The sequence below is a fragment of the Hetaerina americana genome, unplaced genomic scaffold (genome assembly GCF_022747635.1).
Source record: "Hetaerina americana unplaced genomic scaffold, ioHetAmer1.1.p SCAF_23, whole genome shotgun sequence".
NCBI classification, from domain to species: Eukaryota; Metazoa; Arthropoda; class Insecta; order Odonata; family Calopterygidae; genus Hetaerina; species Hetaerina americana.
Window position 1 is genome coordinate 4,263,905 of NW_027286797.1, and position 23,782 is coordinate 4,287,686.

At 32.5% G+C, this 23,782-nt stretch overlaps 1 protein-coding gene across 1 annotated transcript in view; it reads right to left on the reverse strand.

The window, feature by feature from the left end:
- The window catches only part of LOC139689436 (serine-protein kinase ATM-like), a 38,716-nt gene extending 17,920 nt beyond the window's left edge, over positions 1 to 20,796 (reverse strand). Inside the window, exons 1-9 of the mRNA XM_071586559.1 lie at positions 20,289 to 20,796; positions 20,084 to 20,202; positions 19,023 to 19,161; positions 17,264 to 17,377; positions 13,313 to 13,419; positions 13,098 to 13,214; positions 11,676 to 11,831; positions 8,189 to 8,334; positions 4,812 to 4,918 (exon numbers count right to left, since the gene is read on the reverse strand). Coding sequence (XP_071442660.1) covers positions 4,812 to 4,918; positions 8,189 to 8,334; positions 11,676 to 11,831; positions 13,098 to 13,214; positions 13,313 to 13,419; positions 17,264 to 17,377; positions 19,023 to 19,161; positions 20,084 to 20,202; positions 20,289 to 20,796 — 1,513 coding nt within the window. The remainder of the gene's footprint in view (positions 1 to 4,811; positions 4,919 to 8,188; positions 8,335 to 11,675; positions 11,832 to 13,097; positions 13,215 to 13,312; positions 13,420 to 17,263; positions 17,378 to 19,022; positions 19,162 to 20,083; positions 20,203 to 20,288) is intronic.
- Positions 20,797 to 23,782: the final 2,986 nt, after the last annotated feature.

Genomic DNA, 23,782 nt, shown 5'->3' on the forward strand with positions numbered 1-23,782 from the left:
CCTACATATGAAAGCATTAAATTTGTAGCACATATTTTTAAAATTATTTTTAGGCACCCTATAAGCAACTACTAGTGTTTATGGTAGGGATGAATACATACCAGACTAATTTTGACCAAATATTATTATCCATACCACAGTCATAAAAACATTTTTCTTATCCTTTATTGCTTGTGGAAAAAAGGGCAACTAAATCTATCTGTTCTATATACTTTATACTTTAAGCTTTATTTCTTGGAATTAATTGATGTCCATATTAAATGAATTTGTACTTTAAAGTAAAAATTATAGTAATTTAATATGGCTACCTATTTTATACTTATTCTCTGTAATTTTACTAACAAGATCCTACCTATCTTAGTATGATGTGGACCATAATTTATTTTAATCATCTTTGCTCAGATAAATTTTTCTAATTTCTAAAAGACAATGTTTCTGTATTTAAACCTTCATCCTATCAGTGATCCTCAACCTAGCTCCTCTGATGATTTGATACCATCTTAGTTTATTGTTGCAACATTTCATAAAAAAACCTTTACCCTGCATGTGATCAAAATCAAAAATCAAACTAACTTTATTAGGATACCATATACTAGCAGTACATTCATAATCAGTCTTAAAGAGTCAAATAAAACATTTCTTTTCAAACTTTTCACCATATTTTTCAAGTACTCTTCCCACAAATTCTAATATTGTTAGCTGGTTCAAATATATCTCCTATATTTTTCATCCAGGAAAGGTTTTGATAGCTTATCTACATTATATACTTTGGCCGTACAACGATGTGGCTCTTGTAAAACACGACTCGAAGTACGGGATATGGTCGTTAGTTGCGATATTTGCTCGTGTGTATATCACCATAAATGCTCCGGCTTAGGTGATATAATATTAAAAGCTCTCTCGGACTGCCATGACATTTACTGGAAGTGTTTTTTATGCCGTGTAAATAAGCCCAATATTTACAATATGGCGGCCGACATTGAAAAATTGAAAATGGAGTTACAAGCTCTCCAATCTACCGGATCCACGGAAAGTACTACCTTGCAGCCAATTGCAAAGGAAGCTGTAACGTTGTCTACGGAATTGAAACCTGAAGTCAACAAGCAATTAGGCCTCACTAGTGACAACTCCGATTTGTGCCCCAAAAATGTGAACGCAAAATTTAACACCATGTGTTTCAAATCCATCGTTACTGACGAGGAAGGTTTTCAAAAGGCGAGTTACAAGAAAAATAAACGCAAACGTAATACGGTTTTTGGGAGTTCTAAGCAGCCTGCTGTTACGTGCAATTTTGTGGGAGTGCCTCGCAAGACTCTCTTCTACGTTGGTCGTGTCCAGTCCAATGCAACGCCTGATGACATCGTGAAGCATCTGTCCGGAATATTTCCTGGAAATGACTTCAAATGTGAAAGTTTGAGAGTGGGTGAAATTTATAGTTCCTTTAAACTCTGTGCGCCAATTAGCCTTAAGGATCAACTTCTTAAAGAAGATATTTGGCCAGTAGAAGTGAAAGTTGGGAAATTTTACCCCCCAAAACCGCGGAAACTGACCCCTACTCATGAAGAGACAGAGAACATTCCTGAAGGGTCAGCTGCGGTGGTAAATCCGAACTCCGAGTTGAAAACTAGTGATGCGCCGGTATCCACCTCAATAACAAGGGGCCACACCGATAACACTATGGAAAAGTGTTCCTTAGAGAAACGTGTTACCCGCCTCCAAACGGGAATATCAAAACCCAAGTCCTTTTGACTAGATAGCATTAATTTATTTTGCCAAAATGTGCGATGTTTACGTAATAAGATAACGGAGATAGAGGCAATAGTCAAACATGGTGGCTACAATGTGCTATGTTTCAATGAGCACTGGATCACGAAAAATGAATTTGATGTGTATAAAATTAGTGATTTTGGCTTAGCATCTTTCTACTGCCGATCTGTAGCAAAAAACGGTGGTACCTGTATTTATGTCTTGAAAGGTATGCCCTTCAAGGTAATTGACTTGGACAAATTCTGTCTGGAATTGCACTTTGAAATATCTGCGATCATATTGAAGGACCTGAATTTGATCATTGCTTCTGTGTATCGCTCCCCTAATGGTGTTTTTGAACACTTCTGCAATCAACTGGAACTAGTACTATCCCTATTCTTGACTCTGAAAGCCAATATCATAATTTGTGGAGATCTCAACATTGACATAACACTAAAAACTAGTGATTGTCAGGTTCTTGAAAATCTTTTGCTTTCTTATAATTTATACTGGGCAAACAAACAGCCTACTCGACTTTCTGCCTGCCTAGATAATGTAATTACCAATTATGGTCCTGAACTGTACAGTATAAGTGTTATTGACTATCTCCTATCTGACCATCAAGGTATAAGCTTCACTTTTAATACTCAAATAACTCAAAAGATATATCCAAATAGAGGTAAAACCATAATTGTGAGGCCTATAACAATAGAAGGTTTAGAGAGTTTCCAACTGCTTCTATCTTGTATTGATTGGCATGGTTTTTGCACAGACTCTGTAGAACAAACATGTTTCTCAAGTTTTTTAGGTAATTTCCTAGGCATTTTTGAGCAATGCTTTCCTAAAAAAATTCTAAACTCTATCCCCACTAAAAATAAAAAAAATCTCTGGTATACTGGGGAGTTATTAGCTCTTAGAAATGATTTACTTAGTTACTATCACTCTTACAAAACCAGTGGAAGCCGGCATGACAAAGAGGCCTACTTGAAATACAAAAGAGATTATTATAATTTAGTTAGGTGTGCAAAAAATAATGCTTACAAGGATTTTATATTGAATGCAAAAAATAAACAAAAGGCAGCATGGAGTGTAATCAATCAAGAAGTTGGTCATGGTAATGGAAAAGAAAATCTTCCTTTCACCCCAGATGCTGTAAATAATTTTTTCTTAAAAGCTGTTGAAGACAATTTGTTCTCTCGAAAAGTTGATGCTGCCAATATTGGTAATATGCTGCAAAATCTTCCTCCGAATAATTTAAATTTTAAATGGAATTTTGTTACTCCACTTGATATTATATCGACTGTTAAAAAATTTAAAAAATCCAACAGTAAGGATATTTATGGTCTTTCTAACTCCCTAATAAAGGACATTATTGTGCTCATTGTGGAACCATTAGCAATGTTAGTCAATTTATGTTTTGAGACAGGAGATTTTCCAACAGCTCTAAAATATTCCAAAACAGTACCTGTCTATAAGAAAGGTGATAAAGATGATTTAGCTAACTACCGCCCCATTTCCATAGTCCCCGTTTTTGGTAAAATATTTGAAGCTATTATGAAAGATCAAATATGTAATTTTTTTGAGTTAAATAATCTCTTTTCCAAATCCCAGTACGGCTTTCGATCTGGGAAATCTACAATTTTGGCAGTAGAGTCCATAGTTAATTATGTCATTAATGCATTTGAAGAAAAGGAAACAGTCTCAGTGACACTATGTGATCTTAGTAAGGCCTTCGACTGTGTTAATCATTCAATATTACTAACAAAGCTAGAATATTATGGTATTAAGGGAGTTGCACTGAAACTAATGAAGTCATATTTGGATGATCGCCACCAATTGGTTGAACTTGATGGCTGTCGGTCTGCAGCTCTTAAAGTAAAATGTGGTTTACCACAGGGCTCTGTGCTTGGCCCAGTACTTTTCATTATCATGATTAATGATTTGCCCTGTAATATGAAACCTAGATCTGTTTTATATGCTGATGACACTACTTTTGTACAAAAGTGTCAACATCCAGAAGATGCAAAGTTACTATCTAGCCCTACCCAAAAACAGGCTAAGGAATGGTTTGATGTTAATCATTTACAATTAAATACTAACAAAACTCAGCATATTGTGTGCAGTCTTAAATCAAAAACAACTAATATTGAAACTGCTAAAATACTAGGAATTTATATTGATACAAAACTTAATTGGGAGACTCACATCAGTCAGACCTGTAATAAACTTAGTAAAGCTGTTTATATGTTAAGAAAGCTCAACTTTATCATTTCAAATGAGTATCATTTAACACTTTACCATGCCTTCTTTCAATGTCATTTGAATTATGGTGTTGAGTTATGGGGTCATTCCCCTCATGTTAAACAAATTTTGCTACTGCAAAAGAGAGCTATTCGCTCTCTTGCTAATATACCACCACGTGATTCCTGCAAACCTTTTTTTATTAGGTATAGAATCATGACTGTATTTTGTTTGTATATCTTTAAGGCTCTGATTCATGTGAAAGTTAATCTAGAAACTTACCAATTAAGATCCAACCTCCATAACTATTCCACAAGAGGTAAATCGAATCTAAATACTACTTATTGTAGATTGTCATCTACTTACAACACATTTCACAATATGAACATACGACTGTATAACTATCTGCCTACTCAGTTGAAATCAGATGGTATCCAGAGTTTCAAGAATAGGGTATATACCTGGTTACTTGCTCACCCACTTTACTCATTGGATGAATTCTTTTGTGACAATCTTCATCACATTTAAGAACTTATGTTTATATATTAAGTAATATTATGATTGACGACATTTAATATGGTTGTACCATTTTTAAAATGAATAAAGTATTATTATTATTATTATACCATGTTGGTATTTCATCCAGCAGAGGTCGTAAGTTAGGGTAATGCCTATGAATTTAATTGAGTCTATACATTCCATTTTGGTGTTTCTGATGTAATGGGCACTATGGAGGAAAATACTTGTTTGATGCTTGAAAAGGAAAGGTAAATAAAATAAGAAAATGATATGCTATTTGCATGCTTGTTTTCTATCAAACTCACCTAAATCAACATGGATGACTTCAGCTGTGATTGCATCAATTAGGATGTTCTGCAAATGTCTGTCACCCAGCCCCAAAACATATCCAATCATGGATGATGTAGCAACACTTGAAGGTAATACAGAGTACATACAATAGCTAAACATATTTTTATGGCCTAATAAATATAGATTAAGAAGTCGTAAAATTATTTTCATTATTCTTAAAGAATATACTGATACTCTCTATTACAATTGCTCTTAGTTTATCAGTTCAAATTAAATTTGTATTATATTTTAAAATAATCTAATGTTTATTTTTAGACTTCCAATATATTGCACTTTTACTGCCAATAAATGAGATGGCTGCTACTTTTTGATATTTTTACAGTGAAATTTTAGGTGCCTGCAAGAAATGGTCCTAACTGCAAGAATATTTAGATTCATATTGTTTCTGAACATGAATGTACATATATATTTGCATAAGTGTTACTCATTTAATGTTGAAGTTACCAGATCTTAAAATGGGACATAAATAAAGGTTAGGAAAATTAAATATATAAGATATAAAAAAAAGCTATCAAACAAATAATATCATCTAATGAAAATAATTTGTCTCAGATCACACATATGATAAAAAAATGTCAACATAAAAGCTTTTTTTCAATTTTCCCAGCAAAAATATTGGTCTGTCATGGAATGCAATAAGTAGCATTAAAATACTGATATTTAGCTGCATGTTATGTAATATGGTAATCTTTACCTTATCTGCTCTGCAACAGCATTAAAACAGAAAATGGCAGTCCAAATAAAGTATTTGTTGCATGCAAGGCAATTGGAATTTAATTTGACAAACTTTGATTAACCCTAAAAAGACATCTCTAATTACTAATGTACTTTATGAAAATGAAATATGAAACAAAAAAATGAAATATGGACTTACATACTTCAGAAACTGCATTAGCGTGATTCATTTCTAAACGTTACACTTCTTATGAAGTAATGTACAATTTGCAGATTCCAATTGTTGTTCAATATATGCATGAAAATAGTCGACTTGACATAATTTCAATCTATTATTTACTTGTTTTAATTTTAACTTATTAATATTTATGGCAACCAGGGGGTTATTCTCTAACGATGGTGCCCCAGGCTATTTGCATATAGATGCCATTATGGCATTACCTATGTGAAATAGCATCAAAATAAATTCGGTAAAAGGTACCCGCGCCAATTCTGGATGCTACAGGTTTCATTCTGAAAGTAATTCAACTATTTTTAAGTAATTTATGGAGCAGATTTGCACAAACTGTCAAAAGTCTTCAAAGTACTGTCTTTGGGCTTCTATTAATTTTTTGTAATGACTCTGCCTAGACTGATATGCATCCGGGAGGGAGTCTTTGGGGACTTCTCACAAGGTCTTTGTCATGGCTGATTGGATCTCTTCCATTGGAAAATGGGTTCCTTTCAGGGTTTACTTAATCCAAGGGAGCAAAAAGAAGTCTGTTGAGGCAACATCAGGGCTGTAAGGGATGTGAGGCAGCATTGAAACCTGGGGCTTGGCCAGTATTTTTCAGACTAGTAGCATACTATGGCAAACATCTTGGGCACAAGCTTAGTGTACACTTTCCTCATCAGTAAATCTTCAGCAACAATACAAAACACAATATTAGACTAGTTCATTGGTAACCATCTTGATACTCAGTTAACGATTAAAGACCAACAATTATCAAACATGAGCCATATTGTTGTCAGCTTTGCAGGTTGATGGCTGTTCAAATCTTGTCCATCGTGAACTTCTTTCCAGCCCTACTTAAAGGTCTTTAACCACCTCAAAACTTATGAATAGGACAGAGCGGGGTCCCAGTATGCCTTATAAATCATTTTCTTTGTCTCCTCAGGAGTTTTTTTTTCAGTTTAGCACAAAATGTAATAATCGTGTATCATTGCTCAATCGTCAATTTTAACTTTTTTCATGACACGGGTGGCACACAGAGGTCTATAATAATGGACATTATGCCACCTTCACACCTTGAAGAGCATTAAGATTGGTTTGGTGGCAAAGCCTATTGCCCCACCAATGTTCTGCAATGGGTTCAGTAACACTGACTAATAGGAGTAGCGTGGGAATTTCAATTGCACTACTTTCAGAATGCACACTGTAACATACTAGTATAAAGACCCTAAAACTATATTTGACATATACCAAAGTTAGAATTTTAAGGAATTAATAGATTGTACACTGTGAAATTTATGCATCAAAATATTTTTTGGGAAATAATTTCAAAAACCAAAAAAAGTGCCATCAAGAATTACTTCTTTATTCCATCAAAATAGAGCAATATTCCTAATGTTACTTTTTAAAATGTTTTGTTGCATTTAAATAATTATCCTACAAGAGCTAAAATAAGTTTGGACTTTAAAATTTAATCATGGATAAATATTGAATGATGCTAATGTTGTAGAATATATACATAACCTTAGACACCTATTTACATGAAGGACAACATTCCTTCAATGCTCAGCACATTATATTATAATGTTAAGGCAATACAATGACAGCATTCTTTACTCATATGATTTTAGTCACTTCAGCAATGCAATTTAATTCCCAATGGAATTTTAATAATTTTTTTAGAATATATTCTATTGGGTTTATTAATTATGAAAGATTGTTTATAACTCCTATTTAAACAACAAAACATATATGAAAGGATAATGAGGCATTTTTTCGAATTAATTTGAGCATTGACCAATATTTGAGATGGATGATTATAAGAGTATGTAGAGGAATAGAAGATTACATGCACTTTATATCACATTCTTTGATAAAAAGCTTTAAAATAACTTTTTTTGATGATTATACCGGGAAATAATAAGTGAAGGCCCTTTTTTACTGATGCTCACCCTTAAAGATGAGACTTCAAAGCCTTATTAAAAATATTGGACCAGGAAAATGTAGTTCATGCATGAAATTCCCAAATGTCACGTATATGAACTCTTGCCAACCAGCCAGTAATTAGTTTGGTGGTATACCCTTTTAATTCTGGTGGATCTCTGATTGAATAATAGCATAATACTATGAAATGCCTTCCTTAATCTTTTACAGGTCTTCTCCCAAATTTTCAAAAGGAATATTTATTCACACAAAAATTTTTCAATTTTATTTGTTTGATTTTCTTTATTATAATGAAATGTTAGTAACAAAAATGTAATGCCATATATATATGGACAGCAAGGACAATAAAATACTTTTAAATATTCTTTAGTAGCACTTTAAAGACTCACTTAAAATATAATGTGCTCTTTTGCATGATTTGCTTCATTACTTGAGGGGATCTTAAAAGAGAAATGCACTTTTAAGGCATATTCTAGGAAATAAATACAATAAAAAACATACCTTCTGGTATACGACTGAATTTTTTCATACCAAACTGCAGGATTGGGGAATTTGCCAAAAAAATAATGCCTGAATACCGGCTGCAAGTTGTCACATATTTCTAGAAAAACCTGCAATTTGATATGCTTTGGCTCTTTTTGCACATTCTGTAAGAGGAAAAAAGAATTTCATACAAATATTTCTGTTCATCAAGCATCAATATTTAAAAGCTAAGAAAAGTAAAATATTAGTCAAATGGAAAATAATTATCAGCCTCAACCTTGCACTATGGATGTCCTAAATTTTTCTTGAACATAGCAAGCATTAAAAATCATTAAGACTGAAAAAAATTGATCAATTGAAAATAATTATGCTTGCAATTAAAATAAATTTAAACTTCAGGTGTACATGCCTGATTTTGTAGCAAATGCATTAGAATGTCTCATTTAATTTCAGTTATGTCTTCACTGAAAGTACTTGTTTTCTTATTGTGATGTCATGGATTATTATCTACCAAATAGAGCAGAGGAACAATCGCCTCTCATGCCAGAAAAATATATGAAGTAGGATAAGGAGATAAGAAAGATCAGGATGGGTACAGAAAAGGTGATCAAGCAGGAGACATATTAAACAAGGCAAGAGCATTAGGACAGGAACAGAGAGAGAAGGTCTAGGCATCCAGAGCTTTAAACCATCATTTTACATGATAAATGAGAATTATAAAGTTATTCATATACAGCTAATGATATTTTGATAAACTTAACCCTGTTCTTTATCAATAATATCTCTGTAAAAACAGAAGTATGCCCTTTAATATGAAATAATTCTTCAAATTGATTAGTTTATTCATTGAATTAGATCTCTATGGGATTAAATTGGGGATAGTTTTTAACTCTTTAGAAGTAACTGTATACAATTTCATGGGAATTCAAGTGATGTGAAAATCCTAGCAAGGTTATGCAGAGGTTATAAAATTAAAAATAGTTTAATTTAATTCCAGGCATCACAGATTTTAATAAATGATTTTTTTAAGGTAATCTACCGGTAAAGGTAGGTTTTTGGATGGACACAACTAACAAACAAACATTTTATTATTCCTAACAAAACAAAAAATCCATCATCTTACTCTATATCAGGTCCCTCTTCATCTCTGAGTACATTCTTCCTCCCTTCATCCCGTCCAACATCTCTATCCTGTTCCTTCCCTTTCCTCTTTAGCCCAACATTATCCCCTCTATCACAGTCTTCAACATCCCACTGCCGGTCAACACCCCCTTCATCCACTTATTCTGCCTCCATAGGATTTCTCCCAACAAACCCCTCTCTTCGCCCACCATACCAAGTACTTCCTCATTTGTTTTCTTCTCTGTCCATTTCACCTTCTCCATTCTTCTCCACACCCACATTTCAAAAGCCTCCAGTCTACGTCTATCCTCCTGCTTCAATGACCACGTTTCCGCACCGTACATAGCTACGCTCCATGTCAAAGTTTTTACGAATCTTTTCTTAACATCCTTACCCAAAGTCCCCGTCATCAACTCCCTCCTCCTTGTGAAAGCCTCTTTGCCTAGCGCAATTCTTCTCCTTACTTCCCTACTACTTTGACCGTGTTGGTCCAAAACACTACCGAGATACGTGAACTGTTCTACCTGATCTAGTTTTTGCCCTCCAACTTTAATGTTAAGCTTAGCCTTTTTCTTTCTAGAAAATTGCATAACCTTTGTTTTATTAATATCGATTCTCATCGTATACATGTAATGCATCCTGCACTGAATTTCCAATTCACTAAGCAATGCTTGCAGCCCCTTGGCTGACTGACAAACTAAAGCTTGGTCATCAGCAAACCTAACTGATTTTACGAATTCCCCGCCCACCTTCATTCCTACCTCCAGTTCTTCCCATGCCTCTTTAATCATTTCCTCTGCATACAGGTTGAACAGCAACGGTGATAATGGGCAACCTTGCCTTACTCCTCTTCCTAACACTGCCCAACCGGACTCCCCATTCCCCACTCGCACCTGAGAAGTCTGAGACATGTACAGGTTGCGGATTAGCCTCTTTTCCCTCCAATCTATTCCTATTTTCTGCAAAATACTCATTAGTTTTTCCCAATTCACTCTATCGAACACGATTTTGACATCTACGAAATAGGCAATTGCCTCCTGGTTGTGTTCTATATTCTTCTTGGTTAATAATCTCATTACTGCAATGGCATCACGCGTACCTCTCCCCTTCCTAAACCCAAACTGATCATCCCCTAAGTAATCATTTGCCCTACTCTCTATCCTTTTGTTTATGATCCTAACAACAACTTTAGCTGCGTGAGACATCAAACTTATTGTCCTATAGTCCTCACATGACGTGGCCTTTACGGTTTTCGGAATAGGAACTAAAACTGATCTCACAAAGTCTTCCGGCCAGATTCCCTCCTCATAAATACTACGGATCAGCCCATATAGCCTCTCCCTCCCACACTTTCCTAAGCATTTTAAAAGTTCCACGGGAATATTATCCATCCCCACGGCCTTATTTAGTTTTGTCTCCCTTTATGCCCTTTCTATCTCATTGTCTAGTATGCCTGTACCTAAGCTTTCCTCCTCTACGTCATTTTCTTTTTCAATGTCTAACTTTGTTAGTCTGAGTTCTTTACTATACAGTTCTTCTATATATTCCTTCCATCTCTCTTGGATCTTTCCTGTGTCAACTATAGCCTCACCCGCTGTCTCTAACTGCTATCGTTGATCTCCCTTTCTTACTCCCCGATAAAGATTTAACTTTGCTGTAAAGCGCACTGATTTCACCCTTCCTCTGCAGACTTTCCATATCCTCGCACTGCGCCTTCCACCATGCTTCTTTTGCTTTATTTGTGGCCCCCCTCAATTACTTTTTCATTCTTTGTACTTCATTTTGCCTAACTCTGTATTTACATTCTTCCATTTTCTCCGCTCATCCATCTTTGTAATCATCTCATCCGTGATCCATGGTTTCCTGGTCCTTTTAGCGTTGACGGTTCCAATGGTGTCTTTTGAAGCTTTCGATAACCCTTTCTTGATACTTTCCCATTTCTCTTCGATAGCACTGAGCTCCTTACCATCCTCCATGATTTCCCCTACCGCCTGTTGGTACTCCTTGCTTCTCAAACCATTTAATGCTTCTACATTCCATTTTCTAACTTGCCGCCCCTGCATTATCTTTTTGCAACAGACTCTACATGTCATAACAACTAAATTGTGGTCAGAGAACCATCCACTTGGTTTTACACAACCTTCCGGAATGAACATACATTCTCCTGTTATACCTTGTGATCAGCTCACAAATGCAAGCAATTATTTTTTTAATTTTACATCACAGATGAATGCAACCAAAAGAATTGAATTCTTGTTTATAGCTAGAATTCAATCCTTCTGGTAGCATTTTGTTACAGGGATGAATAACCATTAATTCCTGCAATTAATTTCATAATTCTGTTTCCTTCAATTGTTAAAGCTTCAAAAATGGGCTTACTTACCTTTAAAATATCTTTGCAATTGTTTACTGAATAATCAGAAGGGTTGAATTTGGCATGTGCACCAACTACTTTTTTAGTGCCTTGAAGATAAGTACCAATTGCTGTGCAATTGGTGCACCATTCAATGATACCACTTCTATGTGAAAGTGGTACAACCTGGAATTAAATATATTGTTGAAAGATGTTTGGATATATCTTATTCACTAATTTGTATGCTAGTTAGATGCTTGTGATATGACTTAGGACCATTCCAAATGAAATAGCAAAAACACTGAGTGAGAGAGAAAAATATGTCCAGGAAAGCTATCGACTCAAAGCAATATGTAGAATGAAAGTTTAATTGAATCAATAAAAGGAATCCAAATATGTTAATTAAAATATCTTTCAAATGAAAGGAAAATTATTAGTTGCAACAAGCACTCAAAACAACAGAGGATGTCACAGCATGGTGATTCAGTCACCAGTGATTTTTCTCCATATTGATTTGCATTTAATATCAATAAAAACAAAGGTAATAAGAAAATGAGAAAGAAAATATCTTTTCTGCTGTCAAAACCATGGAATTCCCTGAAGTTGTATAAATAATTGACATTTTCCTCCCTTAGCTACTTGAGATGGATTACTATAAGGATTTTATTTCCTCTTTCACCCGTTACTTACTTTCTTTTCAACAACCTCCCTCTTGTAAATTACTTTCCTTTTATCAAAATATCCATTGTTTAAGGAGAAGTGCACACCTCTGACCATTTTATTCCTAAGTAAGTTTCAAGGTAACACAAGATGAGGGAAATAAAAGCTCACGTTCATTATTAAAGGCTGAATATTGACTGCTATAAGCAGTATTCATAGAATCAATAAGGACTTGAATGCTCATAGCCACATGCCTATGCTGAAGGGACAGGATTAATGGGTTGTGGAATCAAAGTAAAATCATTATGCTGTGTGGCTATATTGCCTTATTGGTAATCACCTTACTGTTGTTGTCTATAGTATGTATTTGGCTAGGATTATCAGAGACTGTGGCCATTTGTAAATTGCCATTTTGACATTTACCAAGGAATAGGTGAAAAATTATATATTGTAGTTTCCTTTTTTGTCCAATAATATTTCACCATGATAGTATTCACAAAGTTCACTCTGTTACTCAAATGCAAAAAAATCCAGCAATATTCTAAATATGCACAAAGTTATCCTATATTTATCTCAAAATTCCCATTTTTTCCAGATCTTTGAACAAAAGTCAGTAGTTGCAAAGATTTTTATAGATGAATATCCATCCAAAAAATATAAACCAAAATAATTCATAAAAATCTATCATGAGAAAAAATAAATAAGTTTTACTCAAATCAGTTAAATGAATATTTCAACAGCAATGTATAGTATTTGCACTTATCCTGCACTGTTAAGCATAAATAAAAATACTTTGTAGGTCCGAATATGCAGTCTTCTCTTCTGAGCATTTTCATCCTTCTTTAAAAAGAAGTTTATGAGCTGAAACACCTGCTGCATGACTGCATCTTGCCTTAGATCATCCTGGCTCTGTATAAAAAGGAAGTTTGTGGGAGTTAAATGTCCAAAAATATAATAAAAACCAATTTTTACATTATCTGTCATGAAATAAAAAAGTCTCAGTTTACCTTTAATAGTTGTCTGTAGTTTTTCCCATCAGTTCCTATACAGGTGATTCGCTTAGGCATATTTATGCCGCCAACAAGAGTAAATTTGGGCATATATTTATGTATGCCTGAAAGAGATACACAAAATTTCTTAAGGATTAATAATATAACTCTTAGCAAGGAACTAACTTGTGCCTTCTGAGATATATCTCTTAAGGAAACCATTTTACTAAATTCTATTTTCTAATGTGCCCAGGTTTTGTAGACTGCTTTGGGTTTTGACCAAAGTTAACTTTTTTACCAAATTTAGAACCATTGAATTTTATGTACCATGATGGTTTACCTCAATTAATTTTACATTTCTTGGTTAATTCATTGAAATTCTGAATTAGTTTTAGTAGTTTACCTGGAAAGCACAAAAAAGTATATGAAAGCGGGCCCAACATCCATTTAAGTGTTATTGATGTAGATTTTATTCCCATAGTCTTCCATGTAAAAATATTGTAGAATTAATTAGGAAGATGAATTAGAATAGGAATTGGTGGTATATACATACAAATATTGATCAATGAAAATGCTAGGTGTATAAGAAGAAATGAGGAAGAAATTTTGTTAAGCCATATAAGCATGATAAGCAGATAAGTGCATGGACTTGATAATCCTGCAAAGAAAATATGAAGTTGGTTCACTGCAGAGAAGGTTAGGGGCACTATCAAAAAATAAGAAGGAAAACCTATTTACATGATTAAAGATACACCGGGGCAGGTATTAATTAAAGTAGAAAAGTTTCAAAAAGATTGAGAATATATACTAGATACATGTGAAAAAAATATAAATTTAGCAACAACAGAAATTAAAAGATAATATGTTAAATCATGAGATAAACTAGGTGTAGGCATAATTGATTGGGAGACAGAAAGAAATTTATAAAGATTGAAATTTAATTACCTAGTTGGTGAGATCAATAATATTCTAAAAGAATGACTTATGAGATTGGGAAAAGTGAATGGAAGATTTAATTGACATTAATTATGAAGTAATAAATCCATTGAAGATTTTAATAGACCAGCATTAATTTCAAACTTAAAATGACATATGAAATTCTATGATAGGGCCTTATAAAGTAAGTTATATTTGTAGCTTGGTGGTACTTTGTAGCATTAAGAACAGAATGACGAGAAGAAAATAATGATTACTTTAGGAATTATTAATTTGAGCTCATGAAGAGGAGACTTAATTTTAATTCCATAGCAGTGATGAATTCACAAATTTAGATAAACCATGCGACTTTTCAGCATGTATTTTCCTCTTTTATAGATTTTGAAGAATTTCATTGAGTAAATTAAGTACCATTGATAATTCTTTACAGAAGCTAGAGGAATACCTAGTAGATAGAGGGTATTTTTTCAGTACTTGTATTTGAGTAGGACTTCTCAGGTAAAATTAGGGATGAAAAGTAGGTATGGGCATTTTTAAGAGGATAGGTCATATATGGTGCAACAATTATCATCATTTTTTCAGCATACGCTTAGAATATTAAAAGAGACACGTAATGAACTAGAGATGAGAATTTAAGTTAATGTGGTGATCATAAAATCCAATAAGCAACATCAAATAATCAGTCTATTACAAATTTGCAAGAATTAATGAAAGCATTCGAAGTCAATATGAAGTGTAGAAAATAATTGATTCTAAAAAAAGATTTTACTGTGTAAAAGGAAAATTAAAGGCTAAAAATATTAAAATATTGATGTACACTTTAGAGGAGATGGAACAGTTTACCTATCTCAGAATTGTTTTGGGCAAAAATGGTCAAAGTAACAAAGACATAAGATCATGATTTGCATTAGAGAAAGATACATTCATAAAGAGGAGGGAATTGATGTAGGGGATGGTGAATATGGATTTTCTAACTAGATTAGTGAAAATTTGACCATGGAGCATTGTTTTGTGAGGATCCAAAGTATGGTCAGTGACATAAAATAGTAGGATTCTAAATACCTGTATACACTCAGAACATAGAAGGATATCATATTATGCATTCAATAAAAAGTCTGCTCAAAATATTTCCTAACCTATTAAACAGACTACCTCTAGTTGGTTATTTTGTAATCTGCATGAAAGCCTTGTATCCCCAAAAACATATCAATTTATCACCTTAATTTAATTTGTTGATATCTTGTTTCGGTGGATGGTTATGGCCATTATATGAAGGGATGTTTGTTGAATATGATGACAAATTGAATCGACAGCAATGAAATTTTTGAAAGAGCAGGTTTTTTTTTGTAAAATTCTGCATGAAACTGTAGGTCCTTCATAAAAACTTTTGAGTTGATAATCAAGGCTTATGTTGAAGATGCTATAAAATATACTTTGTATTATGAGTGGTTTACCAAAAATTTATTTATTTATTTATTTTATTTATTTATTTTAAAACATTGTTCACATACAGCAGTGGCGCCAATTTACAGTGAAAAATATAACAAACATAAAAGAGGACAAAAGACAATAACAGTATAACAATAACTACGAGAACCAAGCATGGACAGGGGAAAATTTTAATTTACTGAAAGGTGGGATAAAGCTTGGGTGGTGAAGTTTTTGCATGATAGGTTGAGAGGAAAAAAAAGAGGAAAAAAAATGAGAGGAAATCAGTGGAAGTCAACAAGCATCCTTTTATGGCAGCCAAAAGACTGTGTCATTCCTGGACATCTTCTTTGCCTTAAAATCTATACAATTTCTCTATAAATGACTGCATTTCCTTTCTGGATAATAACAACTCTTTTCAGTATGTCATCAACATGTTCACCTCTAATTTCTCAAAGTATCAATTAATTATACTAAACTATGGACTCAATTTCAAAATCTGTTAAAACAACCTACCCATAAAGGACCATATTTCCAAGCCATACACTCCATTAAATTTCTAGATAATGATTCAAAAACCTTAGTCCATAAAAACTGTTGAAGTATCATAAAGTCCAACCTTACCCATCAGAACAAAAATAAGGGATTAATGCATTATTGTTTTAAGTAGGCTATTTTTTTCAAATTAAAGAATAATATAACCATAAACATAGTAATCAACCTGAAGGTTGGTTTAGTAGGTGATGGTAGAGATCACTCAGTACTAAGCCCTATACGGCATGTGAAATTCACACATCAGGGTAGAGGGGCCAGTTCCTTTCCCTGTGCCGGTTATGGTTTCCCAGGAAGACCTGGTACCCAAAAAATCACTTCAGCTTGGATGGAGCTGCAGGTGCCCAGAGTGCCTTGCCCGGGAATCGAACCCAGTCAGCAGTCCAACGCTCTACCCATTGGACTACCGCGACCCATAAAGAATAATATATGATAGCAGTAATAAAGTGCTTAATACAAGCTAGGTTATGGAGTAAAAGGATAAATGCTTGTTTTGGTCATTAGTTTACCATTAAAATGCTGTAATCATCAAGATCAATGGCCAAAAATTTCCATGCATTAATACAATATTATAATTGATATCAATCAAAGTAAGGTAATCTTATGGCATGATAATTTATGGATTATCCTGTGTTAATCAGTTGAATAGTGACACTTCGGAATTTGTTCATGAATTTTACTGAGTTCAATTCATTTGATTGATTTTTTGATTGATTTTTTTGATCACTTAAACCAGTGCTATGAAGGTTTCAAATCAAAGAGGCATTAATTAGCCATTCATCTGTCTCTATCTCTTCTAGAATATTACAAAATGGTTTAGTAGTCTTATTGTTTAATTATCAATATCATTAGATAATTATTATTAATGAGAGATTGAGTGATTGCTGAAGTACTACTACTTGATTAAGGTTGATGATCAAGCCCATTTCTATCAATTCAAGATAATATTAAATATTATGTCAAAATATGATCTGAAATTGTGCCATTATTAAATATAGAGAATAATTATCACCAATGAGTTTTAATTCGGTTTAGAGAATACATAAAACTTACTTATGATGTTATCATACATTCCAGTTGGTGATATAGCCAGCTCTACTGTAGAAACTTGTACATGAGTGAGGTCCTTCAACCTGGTCAGCTGTATATTCTCATCCATAGCATATTCTGTTCAAAAACAAAATAATAGCCTTCATTTCCTTAGCATGATAAAATTTATTATACTCATAATTGTTTTTCTAAGTATTTATTGAAATGTAATCCCAAAGAGTATTTCACTTGAAAAGAGTACAATCTGCCCTAAAATATCATCTGTTCTCCATTTACCAGGAATATTATTCACCATAACAGGAATAATACACCTTACCATCACTGAAAAACTAATTGTTTTGCATTTATTATTAGCTCTTCCAAATATCAGAAGATCTCTAAAGAGTTGAATGATATAAATGCTGAGGAAAGAAGTATTAATAAAACTATCCATTTAGGAATGTATGACATAATACAAAATATACTAGCAATGAGCGTTTATAATATGCTATCAGTTCCCTAGCATATAGCAAACACTCAAATTTGGCGGCCATAGCTTAGGTGATGCTAATGTCATGATGACAACAAAAAACCAAAAAGAGCCATATACTACTCAAAAGATTATCAGATTATCTGAGGGTAATAATTGAGCTGTTTCTTGAAATTGATGAAATATGTTTTCAATGAAGTAGATCATCTGTGATGATAAGGGATCATCATTCTGCGTCATGTGAAAGATGAGGCAGTATATGAACTCATCTCTCTAGCCCCTCATCTGTGAGAATTCTTTCGGCCCACACACACTGCACAGTAGATACTCATCACCATAAAGAATGTGGAGATATTGTGCAAATATCCTACCATCATCAGAATAAGTATAATCTATGAATCTATGGCACATGATGGCAGAGAAAAAACAATATGTAAATATTAATATATAGTTTTTTAAAAACCATAGAAGGATTACATAAAAATGGGACCATATCAAATTTGTAAAAATAGAAGAAATATTATAGGGCTTTCCGTACCTAATTGGAGTCTTATTCCACCTAAATTTGTAATCAAAAGCCATCAATTACATATTACACCTAATATTAAAATTGAGATATGCTCTTTGCAATAGAGTTAGCATGAAAAAGAGTGCCAAAATGTTTTGATTGTTTGAAAACTGGGCTTTTTATTAGATTCTCTGGGTGCACCTAACCTCTTTAACAAAATTGTTAAGCAGTAATGTTTAAAAACAACAATATGCCAAAAAATATTGATAGAAAAAAAACTGAAAGATCAAAAGAAGAGTAGTAACTTCTTTATGCATATCCTTGTAGTAAAAAACAAGTATTAGGCAAAAATATACACATTCCCATATGCACATGAATGCTATGATCAAGAATAGTTTACTTATTAAATAATATAAAAACTTAGATAAAATAATTAAAATATTTTAGATTATTGGCTTAATATTATGCTTAGAGTTTAATTTACCATGGGTCTAAAACAAATTATTTATTTATTTGATGACAATTTTTATAGGTATATATTGCTGTTTGGTCTTAATGAATGTGGAATATTTTCTAGGCTGAATCAGCATGTAATGAACTGATGATCATTTCTCATATCACTTGGCATGATACATGTAGATTAAAACATGATTGGTGAAATATTTATGTTATCTCTATAGTAATCTTAATACATATGAAATAATTTCAATGATAAAATAACACAATATTTGTTCTATAATAAAAGTAGGCAGTCCAGTGCACTAAATAAAACATTTTAAACTTACCACGTAGATTTGAATTTACTTTTAAATATGAGAGACTTATTAAGGCTTCCCATAGTTCAGATTGTTCTTTCACATTCTCAATTAAGCTTGGTATTTTCTTCAACTTTGAAATCATTTTCTGGGCAGCCAGCTGGTTTTCCTAAAATGGTTAATCAGAATTAACAGTTATAATTTATAGCATATATATGCTATTTTAACTGAAGCAAATACTTTTTGGACCAAAATTACCTCATATTTTTCTAATTGGAATGAAAATAATTGCAAAGATGTATACATTTGGTAAGATATTATTGAACTGTTTCCTTTTTAATGATTTTTATGTTTTAAAAATAGATTTTTTTAAATGAACCTGATTCCATAAATAAATGTATCTCATGATTTTTTGACTGCCGTGTTTGACTTTATATTTCTCTGAACTCTCTCCCATGACTAAATATCAATAACATGCACATATCCCAAAAAATGCCATTTCAGGAAAATTGGAATTTGCTATGTTCACAATCTATTATATTGGACCTGGTCCCTAAAGTTTATTCTTAAAGAAGTCTACTCCGGCAACAAAATCACTTCTATCCTCTCTTCCAAATGATTCTCCATAACTTTTAAATGCCTAGTTAATATTTCAAAAAACTTTAAAATTGCCAGGTCACCTTCTTAATGGATTAAAATTTTCTAAATTTTTTCTATTTCATAGAAAGTTGCTTGAAACCACTCAAAACATTTCTTTCTGAAAGAGCAACTTCTCAGATATCTTTAATCTTCTTAATAGATAAGCAGATAAGAAATCATACAAGATAAAAATGTGCCTCAAAGATGAGCATTTTCATTTATTTTCTAGTATGGTCCTCTCATTATCTGATCATATTAATCCAATATAAGCTAAAGAGAACATAAGGGCTTAGGATTGATCAAAATATGATCAAAAATGGATTAAATTGAGAAAATATACCAATGTGTTAACATTGATCCATCCTGTAACATCAATGCTTACATACTGCATATTATGTACTCATAAAATAAATTATGCTAGGTAAGAAATAGGAGAAAGCATGCTGGACTACCTTCTGTGTTTCTGTCATAAAGGCATCACTGTCATCCGCCTTATCCAGGTCTTTTAATGAGTATGCAAGAGCCAGTATATTTGGTATTACATGGTGTGGATGACTAATGGCACATTTTTCTGTAACATAGAAGTATCAATGGTATGAAGTTTGCAATATCTATTAAGTAACAGTAAAAAAGTTTGATAAAAAAATGATAACTCACCCACTATACTTTTCAAGATTCTGGAACAATTTCCTTTTGACTGTACTATTCTAGGCAATAACTGCGGTATCACATAGATCAATTTATATGATGGAATACTTTCCACTTCTTCTGATACAAGTTCATCCGCTGAATTAATCTCTAAGAATAATGACACAAATCTAAATGCACAAGGAATGTCGATTTCAGGGCTGAATTTAAGGTACCTTATATAGTAATCTATTGCTATCTCCATATATGATGTCTTATCTGCTTCACATTGCTTTAACTCCTCCTCATCTATTTTAGCCTGCCTTAACAACATTGCTATAGATGTCTTTTCATCCAGTGATATATTAATGGCACCCTCATAGTCTGAGGCTATATACCTTGCATCAGAAATACCTTTTTCTTTTTGAGAAAATGACTTAGAGTCAATATATTTAGAAGTGAGAATATATTGCTCATTTGCATATTCTGCCATAGCTCTTACAGAATTGAGGTACTCTAGAGAAGCTTTGTCAACCATATACTCATTTATTAAGTCTCCAGCACGGATAAAATATTTTGACAAAGCATCCTGAAATAAAAAATAAAGAGCTAATGAGTTATTTACAGAAAATTTCTTGACTGAATCTATAATTGATACATGCTCATATCTTCTTTCCATTTATTATATTTCCTTTCATTCCTTATGATTTTTAGAAGCTACAAAAGTCATGAATTTATACCAATCATTTAGGTCTTCATTTAGCATGTACTCTCTTAAAAGGCTCATTAAAATTAATTGGCATTATATTCAGAATATAAAATTAAATTTATCATTTATGTTATAATAAAATGGATGTATAGGCCAACATTCTCTGACATTTAAACATTATAATCTATTTAAAACTTGATATTTCAGGGTGGCATCCATGATAAAACCATGTAATCATAAATAGTTTGTATTGCATTTTATAAACAATGAGATAGCACATAATTGATTACTGAATGGAATGAATATGGAACTGTGGAAACTGTTAAATAAAGATAGAGCTAAATCTTTATATCAGTTAAAGATTGGCAATTCAATTTTGCACCATAAAATTTGCATATGAATCACTCCATCATTCAAATTAAAGTTTCTTTTATATCTAACAGTTGAAGCCATTGGAAATTATATTGCTATATGTTGCTAATTGAATTGAACCTGATTGCAAAAAAGAGCAATTTTGAGCAATTAAAAAGAGCAATTGAAAAAAGAGCAATTCTTCATGACAGATTTATTTATGAGTTCCATTTTGTAGTCACAGAATTGAACATCCAAAGAAGGTAATTATTAGGCTATAGGCAATGTACAGCCCTTCTAAGTCAGCTAGGTATTTTTCAAATAACTAGAGATATTTTGTTAATTCAATTGCCATAAATTTTGTATAATAAACCTGATATATTTAGCAACATAATTTATCTAAACTTAAAACTGATTGTAATTGCAAATACCAATAAACGTGATTCATTGGTAGTGTTGTGAAACAATGAATAGGTTATGGACTGAACACATTATTAATTTTGTGAAAAATTTTATCATCTTGAATAATGACTGATGGATAAATCATATGAAACACAAAAATATTATTTATTTCCCTAAAATGAATAAAACATTGAATTGAAGATAAGAAAAATACATAATAACTATATATCTTTGTAATCATATTCTCTTCTATCATATTGGCATATCAATATTTTACTGCTTAATTTAGTCAGTGGTTCATTAATAAGACAATGTTTAGATATGACTTTGGGAACAAATCATTGGTTCAATATGCTCTTATTAGACATTGATGCCTTAAAATTTAAGTGAGTTGTTCATGCAAAAATATAAATGTAAAAAAATACATAAAATAAATAATTTGATATTTAAATCTACTCTTGATTCTTGTTAGTCTTAAATTAAATATATGTCAGATTACCTTGGCATTTTCAGAATGTGTCTTCATGACCCAATGTCCAAGCACTGTCCGAGCTTCAGCATGGCACCGAGCTAAATTTTTATCCATCAGAGTGGGATCAACATCTTCTAATAAGGACGCCATTATTATTTTAGCAATATCTGCATTTCCCTTTGCCCATTGCAACTGTGCCTCTTCAAGCTGCAGCTTGCTTAGGAGTAAAGGCTTTTTATCTAGACCAGGAAGCTCTCGAACTTCTCGTAGATACTTTTCAGATATTTCATATGCTCCTGCCTCTCTTGCACTACGTCCTAACTGCATCTGGATTTTGGCCAATACCAATGCTGATGCCTCACTAATATTCAAGGTATCTACATAACTTTTGCTCTCCAAGATGGAACATTTGAGAAGGGCAAGCCTTAAAGCTTTGACTGGCTCTAAATACTTAAAGCTTTTTGATTCAATGAAATCAAATTTCTCCCACTGATTTAAGATATTTGTCAGAGCACTTTCCTGCGGCAATTGAAAGGCTCTAGCAAATTCTTCAACTTCTTTTATTATATGCAATTGACTGAGAGGTTTTTCCATAGTTTTGTAGCCTTCCAGACTAGCAATTGACAATGAGTCAATCACATTAATTCTTGCCCTATCCAGTATTTTTAAGGATTCTGTGTACTTACCATTCCGGATTGAAAATATGGCAAAGAATAGATTTTTATTAAATTCTAAAGATGTGGTATGCTCATCACTTAAATGAATAGTCTCAACATTTTGATAATTTTCAATGAAACTAATTGCTGAAGGAATCTTTTTTCTGTCCGAAAACTCTGAGAGTAGATCCCAGGAGGAAAGCCTCCAACTGCATTCATAATGGTACTTCATCAAATCAATTTCTTCTTGGGTATCCAGGAGTCCCATCAAAAGCTCTTCCATACCCAGCATTTTCAACGAAACCAGTAGTCCTGGAAGTATCAAGGTATTACATTCTCCTTATAATTTATACTTGTTAACAATAGAATATAACAGTTTAGTAATATGGGGCTATGTGTCAAGCAATCCTTTAATACAGTTTAGTTCAGGAATAAATTTATAATAAAAAATATGGATTATGGTACCAGGGTAGTCTTTCTTAAATCACAAGGATTAAATTAGCTTTAACAATACTCAAAATAAGTAATTAAGACAGAGATAATTTTAATAAGTTAAAAAAACCATGCTTCATATTTACCACACATTACTGACAATAAAAGAAATGATTAAATACAGTAACATTAATCTTATAATTGTGCACCTTAAGAAAGATTTATAAGGTAACTTTACAACTTATGTATAAAGAGGTATGGTTAAGGAATTATCCAGTAATTCCTTTGGAATTAATTATTCAATTATTTTCCAAAAACTATATATAAACACACACACATATATATATGTGTGTGTATATATGTATATATATATATATGTATATATATAAATATAAATAATATATATATAGATAGGTATATATATATATATATATATATATATATATATATATATATATATATATATATACATACACACACACACAGACATGCACACATGCAT